Source organism: Taeniopygia guttata, chromosome 5 (genome assembly GCF_048771995.1).
Source record: "Taeniopygia guttata chromosome 5, bTaeGut7.mat, whole genome shotgun sequence".
Taxonomy (NCBI): domain Eukaryota; kingdom Metazoa; phylum Chordata; class Aves; order Passeriformes; family Estrildidae; genus Taeniopygia; species Taeniopygia guttata.
In genome coordinates, this window is record NC_133030.1 from 56939049 (window position 1) to 56962238 (window position 23190).

Here is a 23190-nt window from a genome sequence, read left to right on the forward strand (position 1 = left end):
TTCACTCCTCCTCTCTCTAGCCTGCTCACATCCGAGCTGCAAACGCTTCGAAAGCAAACAACAATCTGAAGTATCTTACACACAATGAGGGAATCATTTTATTAGATTATGGAAGACAGCAGCATTACAGTACAAAAAGTTACAAGAGTAGCAGAAAAAAAGTGTTTTTGGTTTAAATACTCAGGATTATACTGGGGAACATGAGAAGGATAGTACCCTTTTCTAAACTAACTCCTAACCAGGTTATCAAAATAAGTTTTGAATATTTAGCACAAGTAAAAAAGTTACAACAAACATCATTATAAAATGCTTTAATAAATAGTTTCTTTTCTGAAAGGTTTTTTTTTTTTAAGAACATGTCAAAAAAATGTACTAAAACAGATGATCCTGCAAAGCAAATCCTGCATTCCTGTATAAAATAACTGGTTTCAAAACATTCATGTTTACGTTGTTCGTGGGCCAGAGTTTACACTCTCAGACATCCGTTCCTCTCAGTGGTAGGGTAACTAGGTGTATGTAGTGTTATGCTTCTTCAGTAATTAAAATAAACTTATAGTCTTGCCCAGTTAACAGCAATAATAAAAGCCTTACCAAAAAAAAAAAAAGCATAAGTCTTCCATGACATTTAACCATTTCTACTGAGGTACTCCCATCCTCTGAGCTTGCCAGCCTTTTCCCTTTAGAGCGAAAGATGAATAAAGCACAACAGAAACAAGACTGAGGAAAATATTGTTCCCTTCATTAGGCCTGTATTTAAACGCAAAAAAAAGTAATACCACATGTAATTAACATATTCACAAAAGAAAAAACAATGCCTCTCTATGTTGGTACTGTACAGTAGATGCACCCGTTAGTGTTCTTGAGATGGGCCAAACATGGGGATAAACAAACATTTCTGTATCTATTTACATGTAAGTGGTTATGCTCCTATGTAAATACAAATGACCAACAGATTCCTAACATTGATTGTATTAACATCATTTTCTAATCTGGACATAATACCAAAAAAAGTCTTATAAACTGCCATAGAACCTCCTTTTCTGCAACATAAATTAAAAGGAATGACATGTAAAAAAAAAAAAAAGACCAAAATATTTAACTTATTAAATCAAATATACAGAGTGATTCATTTAATATGTACATATTTACAAAAAAGCACTTTCACTATTAGAAAATAAACTGTGTCAGTTGGGGAACCTAGAGTTCTCACAATTTTACTATATTGATATGGCAGTCTTTGACAGTTGCTATAGAAAAAGTTTAATCTCAAGGCACTTGTCACATGCTTCAATACTGCAATTCTAAAATAATTCAACAGAAATAAAAAGGCCACTTTTAAACCACAGTTGAAAGATCTCTATAATTTTTTTTTTTGTTCCTATTACAAAGTGTGTAAGGCAAATTTGGAAAAAATCTTACAGAAGCTACTAACGTAACAAGTGCAGTGAGCTGCCATTAATAGAGATTCAAAGTCAAGAAAGCAGTTTAAAGTTCACACAATTTCCTCAACCAGGAGGTTTTAAAGCCACCATTAAATTAGAGCAAGTAATAAAAAGAAATACATTCTGTAAACAGTGTACAGTCTTTTGTAATAAACTTTACACATATTGAAAATACAACCTCTCCTCTGCCACACAGCGAGTGTATTATAAGTAAACTTTACAAAAATAGCAACTATCAAAGATTACTCATTTTTTTTCATCTGACAGTCATTGAATAATTTATACAAGGCTAAAGAAACAAAATAAATTTTATTTATTATTTTTATTTATTTTTTTACGCAAAATAAAGAAACTATGAACATTTGACTCCAGATATTTTTAGTCCTTGATGCAAAGTGGAGATGTCAATTTTTCCCCTCCCCAGCAAGCGCAGGCGCAGTCTGCCTACATCCCAAATACAGGTTAGTCTCTACTGCCTTCAAAGTTTGATGCATTCACATTTTTTACAGATCTGTTGTCCATTTTGCCTATTTGATGGGATTTCTTTACTGGACTGCTCTCTGATGTGTCAGACACCTTTGTCGGCAAAGGCTTTGCGAGTTTGTGAGAGAGGAATTTGTCCATTTCCTCATCTCTTTCCTCCTCTTCATCCTCCTCTTCCTCATACTCTACATACTCCTCCACTGCATCACAAGTTCTCTTTTGAGGAGATATGAAGTTTTTGCATTCATAACGAATGTCTTTGTTACTGTAAGATCTGTCTATAGGATTTCTTATAGGATTTAAAGGTGCCCACTGGTTATTGGCACCCTCTTCTCTGGAAGGACGGCTTCTCTCTCTCTCTTTTCTTCTCTTCCGAGTCCACCACACGCAGATGATTATACAGATCAGCCACACAATGCTAAATACCGCACAAAGAATCGGAACCAAATAATCTGGAGGGCAAATGGAAAGAAATAAAGTCTTGTGTTAACAGAACAAGATATATAGCACTGGACATCTGCAAGAGAAGGATCCATACTTGACTACAGGTGATCCCCTGAACCATTTTTAGAAGAAAGGAAATAAGATGTCTTTACAGCACAGTACAACTGCCTGAATGCACCAAGTCCATCTGAAAGTGCTCTTTACTAGTTTAGTTTTACATGAATAATGATGAGGGAGGAAAGCTGCATTTGAGATCTTCTGTCCCCTCCAACAGACAAACTGGTTTTAGTAAATAGCACCTTTCTCTAGCATCTACACAAAGTTGGCTGAGAAAACCTGAGTAATCCTGCTAGGATAAGGTTTTTCTTAGGCGGCAGACAATGGAGTACTGTGCCCCTGAGTTGCTCTAGAAGTACTGGCACTTGCACCACAAATATTATTTAGTGGTACAAGTGGCAGTACAAAATAATATTTTTTCCTGCATTTATCATCAGAAAGAACAGTCCTTTATCATTAGTTCTACAGACATTTACGTAACAATGATCTCCAAAAACATCCAGGTTAGGACTACGTAACCAAATTGGTAATGCATTCTTCAGCAAGTTCCTGTTCTACCTCAGGATGAAATACCAGAATGTTTGCCCTAGGCAGAAGAGTCTTCACTGCTCAATGAACAAACAAAAGTTGTTGAGGTAATTGCTTTTCTCCACTCTCCCAATCCAAACCTCACTACAGTGCTCTCCCAGCCACATAGACACAGATTATTTCTCCAGGAAAATATTTCTGAAAATTTTATGTATATTTGGATTTCTTCTGCCCCCCTTCCTCAAGAGCTGTAAAGCTAGGAGAGAACAACAGCTTTTTTCTGTTCTTGATAAGCAAAAACTCACACATGGTAAGGGGCAACAATAGATGAGGTGCTTTGTTTTTGTAGAGAGCAAGGGGATTGTTCAACAGCTCTGCAGACAAATGCTGTCAACCCACCACTCTAATGCCTGATCCAAACATAAATTCCCTCAGCAGTTTTATGACATCTGCTTACAGAATAACCTGGAAATGACTATACAAAAACAACCTATATTTCAACACCACAGTCCTTTGCTCCAACATTCAAGTGCCTCCTGAGCACATTCTTATGTGGAATGTGACACATTCTCAAACATTTCCTTTTGGTAAAGGAAGGTGAGTACACTGCCAACATGGTTGGCCCTCAAGGGATCTCAAAATTGCATGTTAACAGTTATGGGAAGGATTGTACTCACATAACTGCTATTCTCTCCTGATTTTTCATAAGCAACCTAACATTAAATCATGAATGGGAGAAATACTTCAAATACTTCATAACAGCTTCTCCAAGATTAGAATACAAAGCTTGCATTCTCACTGCTATCACGTCTATTATTTCATCATACGACCATGGATTGAAGTTCACTTAGTAACAGGTTGTTTATGCAGAATTTTTGGCATACAGATTCCAAATTCAGACTACTTTTTCTTAAAACTAGAGGAAGTCAATGAAGCATCTAAATTATCAGCTCCACCTAGACACTTGAGCATCCCACAGAATTGAGATTCTCAACACATACAGTTTTACAACACACTTTCTGATAGGTTTTCACCCACCTCAACCAATTAAGGGGCAGTAATAAAACAAATAAAATACAAAACCAGGTTACAGTTTGCTTCATAACAGCTCCACTTAAAGAACTAGGGGCCAAGTGGTCAATACTGAACACTCATTAAAATGAGGAGTCTGGAAACCATTTTGCAAGAGAACCCAAATTAATCTACTATTTTGGGAGAATCTTTAAATCTTATAGATTGGGAGGCAAAATAATCTGCAGCCCTTTAGCCCTAGAATTTAATATGCAATCAGAAAAGCCCGAGGCTGAGGCATGCCAAAATCCCACCTCAAATCCTTATCTTCTACACAACTGCTGTTTAAGGCAAGCACACTCCTTCAGGAGAGCTGAGGAAGCAGAGCATTTGCCAAGACTTTAACAGATGAAAGGCATTTCCTAGAAGGAAAATGCAAGGGAAGTGGAACCAGGCAATCTCCTAATTGTTTAGACTATGGATGGAAGATCTTCAAGAAGATTATGTTGAGGAGGTCTAGGAAAAAGGTTCGGAGAGCCTCCTACCATTGTAAGATTTTCACTATGGGGCTCAGTTGAACTTGAGCCTACCAGCGGTCTTCCACAAGCCCGTATCCTGCCTCCCCCAGGCAGGAACACAGGCATGCAAAACCTCCAATGGCTCAGTTTGGCACAGCTCTTGGAGAGCCAGCATTCAGAGATAAAGGTCTCCAATCACACCATATCCTCTGAAAGAGGAACAAATGCTACGTTTCAAGCCAGCTGTGCACTAGTGAGAAACACATGTTGAAAAAGGGAGTGAAGTTTTACATCATGGCCAAGTATTGGAAGAAACTAGACATCTTTAGCTCTTGTTAAAGTAAATAAATAGCACACGAGCACTTCAGAAGAGATTGGTATCACACCACACCTTCCCTCTCTCTGTATTTTCATTTCTTCACAGCCTCAGTGCAGCAGCATCAAGGGCTGAGAGGCTGGCTTAAGGTTAATGGAGGGGAATTTGGAGAGGATTGGAACTGCACACAACAACTGATCTTATGAAATCTGTGCTTGGGCTGGAGAACTGGGTTGAAAGTCAGAGCCAAAACCATGGCAAGAGTATCTGGGCATATCACATTAGGGATGAGGTTAAGTTTAAACTAGCACACAAGCACAGAATCTTGATCTCAAAGCTGCTTTCTCCTCACTTAGTAACAGCAACTAAAAACACAACCCAATGGATCATTTTCTCCAACATGTAAAGAAAGATAAGAGAAGTCTGATAGCAGGGGAACAAAAAACACACCACAGAGGAGGTATGCATTGGAACCTTACCTGATGATGAATTCCCAACAACGATGGTCTCGACTTTGACTTCAGTTACTGCCAACATGACTGTGCTGTTCTGTCGCTTGGTGATGGCATTTACTATTGTATTAGCAGCATTCTGAATGAGGCTGTTATCTTGTTCATCTCGGTGTGGGACAAAGGACTAAAGGGAGTGAAGGGGGAAAGCAAGAAGTTATTGCAGTCATCTAACCATGGAAACGTACTTTTTAAATCCAGCAACATCTTAATTAAGTTCATTCAGTTGAATTTGCCTGACAGTAGCTACAAACAGTTCTGTAAAAGCTTACCACAGCAACAGCATGGCTGGCTCTACCCAAACTGCAGATGCAGTGTCAGACTTGGTGGGTAGCACACCTACTTCTTAATTTAATATACCTCAAAGGATAGACAGGGACTTCCATGTTACTTAAACTGATGAGCTAAACTTAGTCATAGTTTGGAGCAGTTCAAGACATGTGGATTATCTAGATAGAAGCTTGGACTAATAACAGTCTGCTCTATTTATACCATACACTTTGCTCCCTGCATTGTGGCTCAGCATGTACTAGCAGAGACAGACAGTCCAGCTTCTGCCTGGATAAACATTTACCATGAAGATTTCTTGAAAACCAAGTTATACACAGGCATGGAGTGATTGAACTGTAAATGCATCTAAAATAAGTTGTTCATTAGGGCAGCAGTTACTTTCATCTACTTGACTTGCACCTTCTTCCACTTCTCACATAGTACCTTATGTTTAAAGAACATCCCTGAAGCAGCCATGCACTAAATGCACCTCTTCACAAGAACAATCCAGCCACCTGTAACCTTATCTCCTTACTGAGAAGGTCAAGAGCCCAAGATTTCTGACAGAACAAGTAGGCACCTGTTAACTAATTTGGGCTGAACTGGTCTTTAGAGTAATTTATCATGAGCTTGTAGTAGCCATCTGTCATTAACAAAACCTGCAGTTTCAGCTCTCTGGCAGTGTAGGAAATTGTGAGATCACAAAATTGCTCTGCAGACAAGACTGGGACACAGATTGCTCCACCTGCATTCAAGTGAAACAAGCTTGAACAACTTCTTCCCCAGCAAAAACTAATAAGAAAACATATTTGTATATATATACACACACGTCTCATACTTACAATAGCAACTTCCACTGCGTTCTCTGTGGAGTAAGATGGATCACACAATATTATCAGAGTTCTGTCCCTAGAAACAGTCCTAGTAGCTGGTAAATACCGGATTTCAGAACAGATATTTTCTGTTGTAGTGCCCTGTTAGAAGCAAGTTGTGTTATTTTAGTTCAAGTAAAAAATTGCATGCAAAAATAAGGATCTTCAGAGTTCTTGCAGTTGCTAAGAACTGATGCAGGCAGAAAAGAGGGGAGCAAGAAAGGGCAGAAAAGTAAAGTACAGGGTTTTGGAATGAAGGGCAAAAAACTGAGATTGCATGATTATGTCAGTACAGTCTGAGCCTATCTTGAAATGTAAATAGTTCTTCAAGACTCAAGAAGATAGACTATTCAGTACAAATCTGAATTTTGCTTCACCCTTTAGACAAAGGACAATTAAGAGCAACAGGAGTCCAGTAATAAAATTCCCAAGCTTATAATAGCAAGGAGACATACTAGAAACCTTACTCTTGCATGCTGTGACATAGAATAGATCCCTACATATATTGCCACACTTCATTAAGAATTCCATTCTCACCTGGGGGACTTTGTCTCCATTAAAAATTAAAGTAATTCTAGCACAGTCATTGTCCAAGTACCCGGAATTAGGCAGACACTTGATATTGACAGGCAGAGGTTCAGAGGTACTACATTCTCCCCAGTCTGTGCACGGTGGCTGAAAGCATTTCATATACTTCTCCTGGCATTCTTGACCCATGGGACACTGGTTATTGGAATTATCCCAGTATTTGTGTAACAGACAAGGCTTTTTTCCACACCACACCTAGGAATTAAAAAGAACAAAGCACTGTTGCAGGTAGTTGCTCTCATGCATCAAATACAAATAAGCACTTCACAGAAAAATATCTGTCTTTTGATATTGCTGTAGGTCTATTAGCAGATGGATCTGCTCTTCCAGGAAATGAGGACATTTAGTACAGACACAAGAGTAAAAACCTGTGCAGAGATAATCTGAGAAACCACTGACTGAGCATATCTCCTTGGAAGTTTATGGATTTGTCCCACTTAACTGAGTTATACAGAAATTTAAGTGTTAATTTTAATCTAGTCCTCTAGGCTTCTATAATGTAGAAAGAATATATATATATAATACATATATAATTATATATTATATAGAATATCACATATAACATAGAATATCACCACAAAGAATAATTTAATATTCATAACTGAGACCCCTGCCAGAGAATGCTGGATATGTTAAAAGCTGATGCACTTTGGTGATAAGCACAACCACTCCAACCATGCTCCCAAAAGGTAACAGTTTGTTGGTACCCATAAATTACTGGGGTGCAGCAAATTTCCAAACACAGCTCCATTCCAAGAACTGGACTTGAATGATCCCTGGGGATCTCTTCCAACTCAAGATACTCCACAATTCCACCTTTAAGCCTTTAAGATCCTACATAGTACTGTACAGCTATTAGGAAATTAGGGATTTCTTAAAACACAATTGTCAGCAAGAAAGTGCAAGTGTCCCATTACACATGGAAGAAACCTAATACCACACATGGATGAGTTGAATTTAAGGCACATGTTCAATCTGCTTTTAGGTCTTGCTTTTCCTCAGTCAAAAAATCACCAGGACCTAGTCCACAATAAATATACAAAGGTTGAAAGCTGTCAATCCATAAAGCTACTGAAGAACAATACAAAAAGGCAGTTAATACCCAGTGAAATATTTCTTCCTACATGTACTCCCCCCTTGGAACTCACATTTCACAAAATTAGGAGTTCTAAAACGGTGTTTGCAAAGCTTCAGCAGTGTGATTTATTTATCCTTTATTCCAGCTCATGTTTTATTTTCTGCAACAAATGGTCTAGAGAGCCTGTTCTAGCAGGTTGACAGCAGGACAGTAACTTATGATATTAAAGATAATCCATAACTACTTTTACAGGAAGCCACTTAAGAAAAAAAAACCAAAGGAAATCTAGAGAAGACAAAGACTAACTGGTGCATGAAGAACCACGAGTTTGTTTCAGCCACAGGAATTTAAGAAATAAGCCAAAATGCTTACCTTGGTGCAGTCAATGCGTCCATCCAAACAGTGGCAGCTGTTGCACTCCTGTTCCCACCTGCTGCCATGGGGAAAGGTCATTCCTTTAAGCCAGCAAGGCTTTCCAATTCCAATCACTAAAGGCAAAAAAACAAAAACCAAAAAAGCACATTCAGACACTTCATCTCTTCAAGTTATATAATAAATACTATACAAATTTAAATTAAATCTATTAGCTACTGCTCCTTACATATCGGACAACTGTAAATGAACTTTATACTGGCTACATTGTGCCCTACTGTGTTTTGGGTAAAGGTTGATAGCAGATATAAGAATACCTTCTTGGCATCTAGGACCAATTCTTCCAGGGGGACAAGTGCATCGGTATCCATTTATTTCATCTATACAGGTGGCACCATATCCACAAGGAGAAGACTGGCACTCATCAATATCTGGACAGAAAATAGGTAAAACTCAGTGACAAGGACACAGGACATTGTAATTAATAATTTACTGAGGTTTAATCTAACAGTACCTTCTTTCTTTAAACGCAAAGGACAGTGTGGCTACAGAATTATCTTGTAATTAAACAGTTCTGCCATTTCAGCAATAACCTGTAACAGATTTCTCAAAATTGCACCCTAACTGAAGTTCTGATAATCAAAACAGCAGTCAAATGCTGACTCGTGTCACAGAGCAGAGGTGTTGGACAGCTGAAGGTGTTAATGCCCTGTCCACATGCAGCTACAGAACAAGTCCTACATCCTGTTCTGACACTAATCTCGGACATTTAGGTTTCATAGAAAAGCATGTGTTTTCATCAATATCAGAGTGCAAAAGCTGAACAACGATCTTGCTCAACAATGCTCAAAGAAGTGACTTGCTGCAATACAAGTGACCAAAAGGCAGAAGGGTGACAGTTGAGTTTGTAACACACATTTGATAAACGTTAATAACCTTGAAATTGTGAGTAGATTTATTTAATACATAGATATTTAGCATAAAAGCCTCTTTAACAAAACCTTCAAAGATTCAGAGGCTTAGCCACAGAAACCAAAGGAAAAAGGCAGGGAGGCATGGTCCATTCAGATGGACAGCAATGTGTCATTTGTTATTCCAGGGAAATGACCAATACTGATTTATGAAGCAGAAACCAGATCATCAAATTGTGAGCCACAGGCACCAATTGCTTCATTTTCAACCAGAACCTCTGTCTTCCAAAGCATCTTTTGAAATGTTTCCTTCCATTGAGTATGAATGCCCTTTCCAACCCCAGAGAAAACTGTTTAAACACCAGTTCTGGTCCAATACATCATATCAGCTTATTTTAAAATACAGGACTTTGAAAATGAACATGATAAATGGCAGTAGTGAGACTGCTACACTTGTAGGTAATGCAAAACAATCCAGTGGATACATAAGGGCTCTTGGTTCTATTTTAACTTCCTTCAAAAGTGCACTAAGATCTAAACTTCAGAGTTTAATTACTCTTCCCTCCTGTCTTCACACTATATAGGTTTAAGATTCTCCAGTCTCTGTATGCTGAAAAAGATGATTTAGCTCTGTTTCTTTATCAGCCATAAAAGGCATTTTTTTCAGAGGTGCTCCTTCCATCTATACCAGTCTAAACAAGTAAAAAAATGTCTGCAGCTCCATTACAAAAGCACAGTATTTGTGACATCCTAGCCTTAAGGGGAAGAAGAGCAGCAAGGAGAATTCAATATCCTTTTCTGGGTATCTGGGTCTAAATACACAGTGCTCTGCCATGCCTGCCTCTGTACTGAGACACCTAAGCTGATGCTTCCACAAGTGCTGCCCTCCAACCAGACGTGCTGGCTTGTTTGCTCTATGCTAGAATGAGGATGAAGTCTCAACTTGAAAGCACATCACCATACTGATGGAGTGGAAGGACCAAGCCCAGAAGCCTTGAGCCTACAGAAGATTCAAAGTCTGATCTTCCAAAGTAGAAGGTAAAATAAAGTATATATTCATTCAAGTCAAAATGGTAACATTCCATTAAAAAGACAAAACCAAAACAACCCAAAAAACCAACCAAACAACAAACCGCCCCCCTCCCTCCCCCCCCCCCCCCCATCTTTGTCCCCAAACACTTCAAAATACTCTTATGGTCTGTTTTTCTCCTTCTTTTTGGCCTCTACACTTCAGAATAACTGCAGTGTAACAGGTTTGTTTTCTAGCTCTGAAAGACTTTTATCATACTTCTGTTACTCATGTGCCAGCACTACACTCAATGTTTTTGTTTCTATTTGGAATGTCTCAGTGCATTTTGGTTTCTTACATTAAGTGGAACACATTCAGATATATCATCTTTACCAACAAGATGTTTATCAACAGAGAAATATTTAAAATTTAAGCTTCTATGAAGCCAGCACCCCAGAAACATCAGAATTATCCAAGAAGATCCAGCAATCGAGTCTTTAAGCCAACTCATTTCAGTGCTATTTAATGAAATGAGTAACAGACCATAACCTGCTATTATTTACAAGGTATCAGGACATGGCTAACAGGTGGCTTCTGCTTCATTATTTGGAATTCAGTTGAGCTAATGTACAAAGGGTCACCAGGTGCTCTTTGCAATTTGTGCAGAGTGGTACAACCATCCATGTCTTTACCCATGCAGGTACTTACTGATTCTGCAGTCAGGACCAGCAAAGCCGGGGGCACATTCACATCGGAACCAGTTCACCCCATCAACACAGATCCCTCCGTTGTAGCTGCAAATAAAAAAAGTGTGGTTAAAAAGCCATCTACGTTGTTTCATTGGTCAATTACAGCTTCGTTAATTAAAGCTTCTGCTGCTTTTTAGAGGGACAATTTATTTCTATCAAGATCAAAAGCATAATGCTAGATAAACAATATTGCTCAGCAAGTCAATAGTTAACCAGCAGCATGAGGAAGCACATCCACAGAATTCAACGAGGTAGAACAGCACTTTCAAAGGAATACAAAGAAAGGCCAAGGTTTTCCAAATTTGGTTGTTTTTTGAATACATGAAGCACAGATGATGGCATCAGAGTGGACAACTGAGAAAGATAAGGTAGGTTGTTTCATCCACATAAATTTTTTCTCCTCTTCAATGATAAATATCAGCCTCTGTATTTAAAATATTTTCATTTTATCTCCCAAAAATTCAGTTTTGTTTTTTTAACATGTTTATACATAGTAATTGGTCCTACAGGACATTTTTATATTATTTAAAATCATTTACTGCACACTTACAGATTTTGATTTCTCATTTTTTACTCTATGCAATTACAAATGCTTCAAATGTTATTGTATGTGATTCACTTCATATCACTGTAATTTACTGGTCAGTTCCACCATGGAGACTACACTGAAAGACTTTTATTTGTTCATACATGAATCAACTCAAGATTGTTTCGTGGTCTTTGGTGCTGTCAAGAAATGTCAAGGAATATGGCACAGCCAAAAAAATGGTTATAAGATATTTTACAGAGGCTGGCTTCAATTATTTTAGAGTTAAATTAGTTCCAATCTGTAATATTAATTTGTATTACTGTGCTCATTTGTATTTTCACAATAGGTATAGGACTGGAGTTCATGTACTTACCATGGATGAGGGTTGCAATCATTGGTGTCTAGAAAAAAGAATATTGGCTAGTGTAAATAGTGGCACAGTTTATTTTCTAAAATATAAACACTACAGTTCATAAGTCACTATATTTGATAAGTAAAGAGAAATATACAGAACTGAATGCTTTCTTCCACACTTTCAAAAAAAGTTCAATTATCATATATATCAGCAGTAGGCAGCATAAAAACAGAAATCAAATTTAGTGTTTTCCTCCCACTCCAATTTCACACCTTGGGGGAAAAAATAAAAATCAAAGTTGCAGGCTTTACTCCACCTAACCAATTCATTGTCTTGGTATGCCAAAGTAGTTAACTGCTATCCTCAGAGAAAATGGCTTATACACTACTGCCTGCCTTTACAGATACTCTTCATTATTAAAATTATTTCTGTGAGTATTTTTTCCTACTCTGCACATATTTCCAAAAATTGTATTTTTATAGAAGGCTGAGAGTCTTATTTTGGCAGGGACTGGATGCAAAAAGCAGCATGACAAACTCTTCATTCATTACTCGAGTGTCGTCTTCTTTACCTACCTCCCACTCGGAATGATTCAGATATTTTGGCACATGAGCCCCATAAACTTGCTTTGTTTCAGTTAACAGCTCTCTGCCAGACACTCCCAATATCCCAGGGGGATGCAGGGAAGGAAGGAGAAAAGCCTTACTCTGTGTGCATGTGCGTCCTTCCCATCCCTCTTTGCATATGCACGAGAAGGAGTCCCCGCTGCCAACACACGTTCCACCATTCATGCAAGGGTTTAGAATACAGCTGCTGTTTTTAGCTTTGAAAATAGAAAAAGTGTCTATTAGCCCAGAAAACAAAGAGTACCTCAGTGTCACAATCCTAAACAGCACTTAAGTTAATAGTAAAAAACTTACAAAAAGATCAAAAAAACTCCAGAAATACTCAATCAATGACAGTCTCTCACCCATCTTCATCATCATCCCAATTCAATTGTTTAACTGAACCATGACATTTTATTAAAAAATAATTACCTGTTTTCTGTCCCATTTGTGTAAGCATTTTTCAAGTACTGCTAAATTAATACTTTGGCAGTGAGTTACCCAGGTCGTGAGGAATTCTTTGCAATAAAATGCTAGTATTTCAAGCTCAGGTTTGGATTAAAAGCTGCAATTGTATGAAAAACCATACTAAATTGTCTTCATTCAAGTTCCTGATCGTAATGGAAGTTTCATTTTCAGAAAGATGCACCACAGACACTACATTCAGTCTCCAAAGGGGAAAAAAAAATCAAGTAGTTCCCTACAGCAGGCATTAACTCTGCAAATCTCCCAGGAAGACCCTCATTATGCCTGCTCATACACCTCATGATCAGAAACCTTGGGACTTTTCAAGCCAAACATGGGACTACAATCCCAGAAAAACCTTTACACAGGGCCTCTAAAGACCAGTAGAAAAGTCCAAGTTTTCTAAAACTGCTTAGTAGAGAAACTATGGAAAATATAAGAAGCGAGAAAACAGCTTCCTAAAAATCAGCATCATGTCAGGTGAGTGGAAGAAATCACCTAAATTTCAGTCACCACCCAACTGAACAGCTTTGAACTAACTAGCCAGCCAGAACAGTGTGTCTGTTTACTAAACAGTTGATTATTTAAACACTTTTCTGCTTCTTCTGGCTTTATCTGTAGACAATTCTAAAAGCTTACCAGTGTTGCAAGTACTTCCTATCCACTCTGGAGGACATGAGCAGCGGAATGTGTCTCCATCATCATAGCATGTCCCACCATTACTGCAAGTGTTTGCATCACACTGGTATTCACCTACACACACACCAACAAAACAGTTTTAATCTCCATTGATCTTGCTGAGTGCTAGAAACAGGTACTTTTTAATCACAAAATTAAAGAGACTTTGTATTTAAATGCACCGGTATCAGAAACACATTGTTCCACTTGCTGTATTACAATAAACAACCCAAAGAATGGACTCTAAGGACACCTCTCACGAAACTGTTTCACTACATGAAGGAATATATTTTTTAAATGTTCCATTTTGTGACTGGGAAACTGGAAGGGGTAATGAAAGTACACTTATTTTTTCACTGTGATTGTTTTATTTTAAATTTCAGGAACTCCAGTCCCACGAGAAGAAAATAAATCTTCGGGTAATCTAAAGATCAAAGCAAGGAACACTTACGTGAGTGACAAGTTTTGCCTTTCCAGTCATTCTTGCATTCACAATAGAAGTCATTTACCAAATCAATGCATCGGCCACCGTTGTGACAGGGATTAGGAGAACAGTCATTGAAATCTAAAAAAAAGCACTTACTCAAATTAGATGATCTAGCCCAGCCAAGGTCATGAGAAAACAGAAAAAAAAAAATCTCTTTATAAAGAAAATACATTTTGCTACCTAGGAAGACAGCAATCCTAATTATTATGAGGTTATCTTTATACAAGCAAGGAAAACACTGATTTAATATAGAACAACATGAATTATGAGTTTCTGACAGCTTAGAAGGACCATTTAGTATGGTTTCTCAGTAAAGCACCAAAGTAGCTTTGTTTTTACAAACAGCTGTATTCTGAACTTTAGAAAGAACTTTCTAGTAGGGACCACAATGTCCTGAAAAGGAGCCCCAGCACAGGACATCCTGGGAGATGAGAGAGACAGTTAAGGTTCCTTTTTTCTGTTCTGTTTTAAAACACTGTTACAGCTATTAGAGGTGGCTTAACCACATACATACATATGTGCACACATTAAACACATTTACACAATTATGGATTTTAGAGAAAGCTCCTTTCACTTGAGACAAACATTTTATTAGGGGGAAGATAAGTATTCCAGAACAAACTTCATCTAGACCACACAAAAGGCTCTTCTGACAGCAATAGCTGCCAAAAGCTGCTCAGAAATGTATTTCACATCTTAACAGATGCATGTCCTGTAATAAGTCTCAGCAAGTCCTTGCCATCATGTTTTAGAACAGGCTTCATTCAGAGCAGAAAAAGAAACAACTGCAGTTTCCTCTGAGGTGTCTTAACCATGAACTGGCCTAGTTCACTTCCTGGCCAACACTCTTGCCTATCCCCAGGACAAAAAAATTTCTCCTCCTGAAATAAATGCTGAACTATACCAAAGAATCAGATTCTGTTCCTATTAAAGGAGCTGAGGCTTTTAGAACAGCTACCTGAAGTTATTTCTGAAAATACTTCTGCAAACAGGACTCAATTATAGGACAGAGAAACTACCCCATTATTAAGCACATACCAACCATCTCTGTTACAACAAAGCTGCATCATTTGGCCCTGCAACAATGAGCAGTACTCACTTGTGTCACACAGCTCTCCTTCCCAGCCACTTGAACAGAAACATCTAAATGAATCAACTTCATCGATACATGTCCCACCATTCTTGCAAGGTTTCCCAAGACAGTCATTGATATCTACAACAAAAAGTCAACAATTATTGCTCAGGGCTGTTTTCACCTACTCAGAGGAGTGATCTACACTTGTGCTGCTTTTCCTAGAGACACAAAGTTATTACTGCATTTGTACATACAAAAGAAAGGCTCAAACATCTGCTTTCAAGCCTAGTAGGGTTTCTGGCTGTATTGTCTCTCATGTAGCAAGTCAAGTCAAACCAGAGCATTATGCTTACCTGGCAAGAATATCCAAGGGTTTAAAAACACCCAGACCAGCAATACAAGTTCTAGTCCCCTCTTTGTATTCTCATGTTGGAGAAATCTGTGTCTTGTAAGATTGTACATAAAGGTAGTGGATATAGACACATTTACACTGAAGTTGGACTAAACCCAGTTTTCTATCACAGAGGAAGTATAAACCACTAAAGAGACTGTTACTAGAATAAACAATTTCAAGCAGTACACCTGAAACAGCACCTTATGGAACTTTACTGAAATCTAAATGTTTTATTTTACGTTGTAAAGCCTCATAACATAAACTTTCAAATAAATTTGGAGCAAAAGGAATAATCTTTTACAAGCTCCTACTTACTTTCATGACAGTATGTTCCAGTAAAACCTCTGTCACAGGCACAAGTGAAATTCCCTCCTGGCTGACTAATACACCGTCCATGAGGCCCACAAACATTGGATGAAATGAAACGGATTCCTTCTTGGGTAGTGTTAGTAAAGACTTCTATTGTACAGCTGTCTATTACTGAAAAAGAAGTGAGGTCTTTAGACTAATGATCTGCATCACCAACCAGATTTTAGTTTTAAAAGAAGTTTTATAAAAATTAAAACTAATCACAAAATTTTATGTTGGCTATAAGTTACCATCTAGATCTTCATAAATGAAGAGCAGTTCCTCTCACTGCCTCACTATTTTATGAAGTCTAAGTAAATACAATAAAACATTTGTGCATTAAACTATTCCCCAAAATGCTTTTTTTTTTTAAATGTACCACCATCAAGATAGATTTATGGACAACAGAGGTACCTTTACAAGAATTGTTCTTGCAGTGGTCCTTGAGATGAGAACAATTTTTTCCATCATAGTCATCAGGGCAGGCACAGTAATAATCTCCTCCCAGATCATAACATTTAGCCCCATTCTGGCAAGGGTTAGGTTCACAGAAATCAATATCCATCTGTAAGAGAGACCACAGTTAGCAGCAGCTGCTTCATTTCCCAGAAGTAAGCAGCATTATCTGCTTTGCCAGAGACACAGACTACGCTAATGTACAAGGAACCTCAAGTTTTAAGGTTTATGAATCATAAATATTGCATTCCCCATTGCAAGACAGAGAAACTTCAGCATACTTTAGTCTATCCTAATACAAAGCATTTCTGACACTGCTAAAAAAAATACTTCTTTGGAGGAGGCTGAATAAGTACATTTGCAATAACTCAGTGAATAATTACTTAAGCCATTAGGAGACACCTTACTGCAACTCCTCTGGATCATTATAAGTCACTTCTTTGTCCTTCACACCCACGTACCAAGTGCCACAAGGCAAGTTAAATACCAGTGCACTTGTCAGCTTTGTCTCTGAAAGTGACTTAAAATACACCGAACCTGAACAAAATCCCATCCCCTAGAGCAAATTCTCTTCCCATCTCAATTAACACAGAATTTATTATAAAACCATACAGCTTGGAAGGGACCTCTAGAGGTCAGCTACTTCCCACCTCCTGCTCAAAGTAGGTCTAGTTAAACCCAGCTTCTCAGGACCTTTTTTTAAAAAATACCATCACCACACCAATTTACAGTTACAGGAGATAAACTTTGAACTCTGACCATCTGATCCAGACAAAATTTAAACCTTGCCTTCATAGTATGTTTAACATAGACACTGTTGTGGCAAAACAATTCTGCTGCTTTCTGCTTTAGACTGACACACAAGATCACTGATTAGTGATGCTCTATAAAAATCCATAAAGCAGCCTCAAAAGGGATATTTTTACATCATAGTATCTGTCCTCCAACTTATTTTTCTTAAGGATGGCTTTTCTCCCCTCTAGTCAAGCTTTTCCTTCTTCATGTCTCTCTTGGGAGAAAGATAGCTTTCAACTTTACAGACATGAAATTAAGTCCAATAGGGGTTTTGATCCCTATTTTTAGCAGCTCAGTAGCTAAATAGGACAAAAATGCCAAACTAGCCAAAGGAGAAGGAACACAAATGGTGTTAAATATTTAATTCAGAGAAGCACATACAATTCCAGTCACAACAGAAATTTTTTAGCAAACCATTTCGTGCTCTCACACAGAGCATTCAAAGCAAGCTATAAAAAAATAGCTATGGTCTGAGAAAGATTCTCAGATCTCCTCTATCAGATGTCTCCATTTGTTTCCTTCCATTAGTGTAAATTTCCCCTTCCCAATGCAAGTTCAGTAGCTGGTACTTCAGCATCTGGAATCAATGGTAGATATTTCCTGCAGCGCACAAGGCAAGCAGCCAACTCCCCCTATTATTCAAGCACATTTGCTAAAACTTTAATTACACAGTATTGTATGAATCAGCCCAGAGTAGAGCACTGAAGTTATGATCCTCATGCAGAAACACTTCATGAGCTATTAGGTGCTGCACCAGTTTGGTTAAACTGGTTTGTAACTGCAGTCCTTTTAAATTTTGAATAAAATGAGGGCACTACTTCTTTAATGATGCAAATAACATAGAATAAAATTACTTCAGTGTTTAAGAGAGACCACTACAATATCCTCTACAGAAAAATCTGGAGCAAATCCAACAAAATTCTAGCCTAGTGCCTCCAGTTGATACTAAGCATAACATCCAGATGAATTTGACTATCAGCAAAAGCCAGAAAGTGAATACTTAATGCAAAGTAATTTTACACTGAAAAGCCTAATGTCCTCCTTAGAAAAGAGGAATATCTTCTTTACCATGAAATACTTTAGGAATTACCACTAAGACTTCAATATTTCAGATCTGAGTCCTTAAGCACTAGAACTCCATGTTCCTAAAATTCTCAGACAAAGTTCTGAGAGCCAATACTTGTCTATCTGCCTGCCTTTAGTAATTATGTTAATCATCACCATTAAATATAATACAAATAATTGATATATAATTATTCTACTCCTACAGTAGCAGTAGGATTACTTGAAGGGTAATTCAATTATGTACCTCAGAGTTATTAGGATGAGAACCTAAAGCACTCCAGTGCAAAAAAAGGACACAGGTCCTGAAAATTGCAAGAGAAAACATTTCAAGCTTAAGGAATACTCGCAGCCTTAAAACCCTTAGGAAGGCCAACACCTATATACAACTTGCAGTTTATCAGGCTGCAAATTCAAGTGTTCCAGCTACTATGACAGCACTGCACAACAAATTTGCTTATTCAGAGTATCAGGTAACAGCTACGATAGGCAGTGACGCTCCAGCCTTGGGTTACTCCCATTTAAACCCAGAGATATATTTCTTTCAAGAATTCAGCCCATGACAAGCATTTCAGTAATGCCTGCACTGCCCTCACCTCGCAGAAGACTCCCGAGAATCCCTGGGAACACAGGCAAGTGAATCCATTCACCAGGTCTTTGCAGCGGCCCCCGTTCTGGCAGGGGTTGCTCTCACACTCGTTGGTTTCTATCTCACAGTTTTTTCCTGTGAAACCACGAGGGCACAAGCAGTGGTAACCATTCACTTCATCCTTTGCAGAGCAGAGAAAAGAAGCAAAAGTAGAAGGATTAGTTTATTGACAAAACTTGCACACAAAAATTCAAGTTACTTCTGTCTACTGGATTTGCGGACAGCAGTAGCACCACAGAACTTTTTTTTTTGTGTGTGAAATGGGTGCAAGAGTCTGTAAGAACGGTGTTGTATTTTTAACATTTGAACTCATTTAATCAAACTGTAACTGCAAACTATAAAACTCATAACCAGTCAAAGATTAATTTTCAACATGGAATGTAATGAACAAGACTTACCTTGCAAGTCCCTCCATGCTGGCACTGTCCATGACAGTCATTTATATCTATGGATAAAATATGCAAAGCATTAGAATTTAGACTGTAAGACTAAGCTGAAAAGTACAGGTTTAGCATAAAAATGGAGAACGTGATTTTCAAAAAGGTTTTTTTTCTAGATGTTTCAATGGAAAAGAAGAATTTTGATGTCTTAAAAGATCCCCATTTTTAAAAAATAACCAATAGAAAATGACATTCTGTATTTCTACTACAGTGTACTAAAAATGAGATATCAGTATCAGTTAATTTCATATCTAACAGTTTAACTTAAAAGTATTTTAAACTGAGTTAGTATATATAATTCAGAAACATATAAGCGTCAAGAGATTTATTAAAGTGTTATCTCTAAGATCACTTTAATACCAATTACCTTCCAAAATAAATTTTTGAACAGTGTTTTCAATTTATATTGCTAGAAGAATCCTGAAAACAGGTATTTTTTTCTTGCTAAAGTATGTATACTATCATTTATCATAATTTTTTTATAGAACAAAGCATCCTACTGTCAACATACATACTAAAGAAATACTAACTGATATGACAATTTACTCCTGTCCATCCTGGAATGCAGTCACAGTAATATCCACCAATGAGATTTTTGCAAGAGTAAGCATTAACACAGGGTTTCCCCTCACACTCATTAGCATCTGTGAAAGAAGAGAAAATAAAGAATAGAATAAAGTACAAACCCAGAAACAGATTACCACACCACCAAGCAAAGTGTCCATGCAATCCCAGCATCAGAAGCTCATATTAAACACTGGTAGGGCACTAAAACCATTCACATGCCACAGGATTTTAATGCACACTTGCCTATAGCAGCACATGCATGTTATCTTACTCTTCCCATGGCCAAAACTCAAAAAGCAATTTGTTAGTCAGGGAAAATCCCTCTCTGGCCTCCACAAGCTTAGTCACTGTTCTGCCATCATGGAGAAGGATTTACCATCACCAATGCTGCATTTTGCAACAGAAAAGTTATGGGGCATTCTAAAAGAACTATTACAAGTAAGCTTAAGTTGGGGTTTAAATAGTTACAAGTCCACTTGAAACTTCTGGCTTTGAGAGCTACTAAAGAGGAGCTAAGATACCAATAACAGCACATATATTCCACATTTTCTTCAATAAAAACCATGCCAGAAACACACAGAGATATAAATTGTTTAGGAATAATCTCCAGTGCTCTCCAAAGCTCTAGAATTACTTACCAAGCTGGCAAGTTGCTCCAATCCACTGTTGTGGACAAATACACTCAAATGCATTGATGCCATCAATGCAGGTCCCTCCTTGAGCACAGGGGTTCGATGCACACTCATCAATATCTGCAAAGGCAAATGGGGACTCCATTAGACAGCCTAAAGCTTGGCTTAACAGGTCTGCTTCAAAGTTAGTCTGAGATAAAGGGGGAGAAAGTCTGTGCCTAGGCTTGTTAGTACAAACATTGCTAACCTAATTTTTACTTAGCATTTCTCACATTTTTGTGACAGAGAAGATAAGCAAACAAGAATCAGATAAACTAATAAACCTACCTGTGATTTGCATGTTCATTGCAAGTCATGTCCCTAGATTGTAACACATATTTAGCCAGTTTTGGTTTTGTGGTTTGTTGGAGTGTGTTTTGGGAAGGCACAGTGACAGTGGTTGGTAATTTTCAGAGTTTTTTGGTTTGGTTTTTGGGGTTATTTATGAGGGCAGCTGTTGTTTGAAAACAGGTAAGCCACCTGTGTTCCAAATCACAGGCAACATGCAAACCTATTACAGTCCCACAATACATTTCAACCACTCCTCTGTCCTCTGAACCTGACACTTAAGCATTTAAGTGTGCAAATCTACTTTTCTACTATTAAAAAAAGGGGAGAACCTTCGACCTTCACATTTATATTTCTCGAAATGAAACCATTCTGTATTTTGCTTCAGAGTGGCTCAGTCAGGAATTGTCAAACAAGCTTTGGCAACAGGGCATTTCTTTGGATATGGTCCAGCTATGTTTCTGATAACTTTTTGATAACAGATCTCAACTGCATTGAGCCAATACTGTGGGCTGCACAGAACCCTCCTCTTTTCACTCTGCCAGTACTCAGTTGTTAAAAGACAGGGAAAATAAAAGATTACCACCAAATTCCAAACCCACAGAGTGTGTTATCACCAAGCATCCACCCTTCCAACCCAGCAGGTCAGTCACCAGCAAAACCATACCCACCAATAGCACATGTTGGTCCACTCCACCCCGACGGGCAGTGACACTTGAAGCCTGACGAAATTTCGTGACAAATTCCACCATTAGCACAGGGATTAGATACACAAGCATGCTCAGCTGGGGAGAAAGAAGGAAAGAAATTCTTGCTAAATACTCTTCCAGTGCCAATTCAGGAGAACTTGTGGTTAAAAGTAACCAAGAGAAATAACAATGGAGAGATATCAGTACAGAAGTTTGGAGCCTTCCTCTCCCACCTGCAGAGAGTTAAGATTCCCAGGAGAAAAACAAAGCAGGATTTCACTGAAGATGTATCATCCTTCCCACCTAATGACTAGAAAACCTAAGCACAGCTTCTATTTCAATGCCCCAGCAAAGTTCCCCACTAACACTCTGCTTCCAGCCATGCACTTCCACCTCCAGAGCACTCCAGCACTTCTTTTAAATTCAGTGAGAAAAAACAGATATGCTGTATGCAGAGGTCTGAACAGTTGTAATAGTTTAAGGTCCGTTTAGCTTCATTCCAGCACTGCTCCTTGCAAACAGCAGGGAACAGAGAGGTGCTTACAGGCAGTGATGCTGCTTGTCACTCCATGTAACAGTGGCAGAGGCTGCACAAAACCATCAGGTTGAGGAGGGACAAGCTTTTTGTAACTTCTTTTTGGTAACTTCCCCTCTCAGAAGCCAAGGAAGCTTTTTAGTACCAGTACCTAAAGCAGCTCACACACCAACCTACTGTTAAAAATCACTGTAGATCTCGGTAAGTACATGACTCTCTTTTTCACTGCCTCCTCACTGAAAAGACAAGCTACTCCCCCACACAGCTTTCAGGGCAAGCTATGGCAAGATTTCATCCATTTTAGCCTAAACTTTACATCATTACCATGTATTACAGCTGAAGCAAAATTCAAGTTTTGATGGTATCTTTAATACCACATAGAGCTTTAAGAAGTTCAAAGATCTACATAACTGATTAACTCTGAAAACCTTCTGCTAATAGTTTAGTGAACTTAAGGCCAAGCAGTGAAGTGGGGAAAAAATTGGCTCTTTCCACCTAAAATTTTAGCTATCAAGGAACTGGAAAATTCATAGCTAGAAGCTGTGAATATCACATTTCAAAAAAAAAGGATTTAACAATGCATCACAACAAAGAAACAGAACACCCAACTAACCACTAAATATGAGAGAACTAGAAATTGCACACTGTCCATTTACCTCCAAAGTGAGAATAATCAAGAAAAGTTTCCAGAGATCAAAACTGTCCCCTGAACATGAACATTTTGGTATTTTGTAACATATACAGATAGAAAAAAGTAACATGCTGTCTTTGTACTGCGGTTGAGATAGGAAGCAGTTTTTCAAGACACAGATCTGTTAGGCTCAAGTCAAAGCTATATTTCATCACAAATGTGGTTTAAATGCTCTTCTCCATTTTGCCAGTAGGCACAAGAAGACACTTTTTGCTCAGACTGCTCAGGGTGACTTTAAGATGGTTTGAGCACAT

General features: G+C 38.1%; 1 protein-coding gene across 2 annotated transcripts in view; it reads right to left on the reverse strand.

The window, feature by feature from the left end:
- Window positions 1–75: 75 nt before the first annotated feature.
- Window positions 76–23190, reverse strand: part of JAG2 (jagged canonical Notch ligand 2) — a 68449-nt gene continuing 45334 nt past the window's right edge. Inside the window, exons 8-26 of one of the 2 annotated variants that reach the window (XM_030275125.4) lie at window positions 21693–21806; window positions 20701–20814; window positions 20026–20139; window positions 19454–19500; window positions 19003–19176; window positions 16508–16658; window positions 16061–16225; window positions 15376–15489; window positions 14241–14354; window positions 13751–13864; window positions 12748–12864; window positions 12060–12087; window positions 11117–11202; window positions 8806–8919; window positions 8489–8604; window positions 6988–7233; window positions 6421–6552; window positions 5279–5435; window positions 76–2377 (exon numbers count right to left, since the gene is read on the reverse strand). In XM_030275125.4, coding sequence (XP_030130985.2) covers window positions 1905–2377; window positions 5279–5435; window positions 6421–6552; window positions 6988–7233; window positions 8489–8604; window positions 8806–8919; window positions 11117–11202; window positions 12060–12087; window positions 12748–12864; window positions 13751–13864; window positions 14241–14354; window positions 15376–15489; window positions 16061–16225; window positions 16508–16658; window positions 19003–19176; window positions 19454–19500; window positions 20026–20139; window positions 20701–20814; window positions 21693–21806 — 2690 coding nt within the window. In that variant the 3' untranslated portion in view covers window positions 76–1904. The remainder of the gene's footprint in view (window positions 2378–5278; window positions 5436–6420; window positions 6553–6987; window positions 7234–8488; window positions 8605–8805; window positions 8920–11116; window positions 11203–12059; window positions 12088–12747; window positions 12865–13750; window positions 13865–14240; window positions 14355–15375; window positions 15490–16060; window positions 16226–16507; window positions 16659–19002; window positions 19177–19453; window positions 19501–20025; window positions 20140–20700; window positions 20815–21692; window positions 21807–23190) is intronic. The other variant, XM_072930492.1, reaches the window with a different exon arrangement.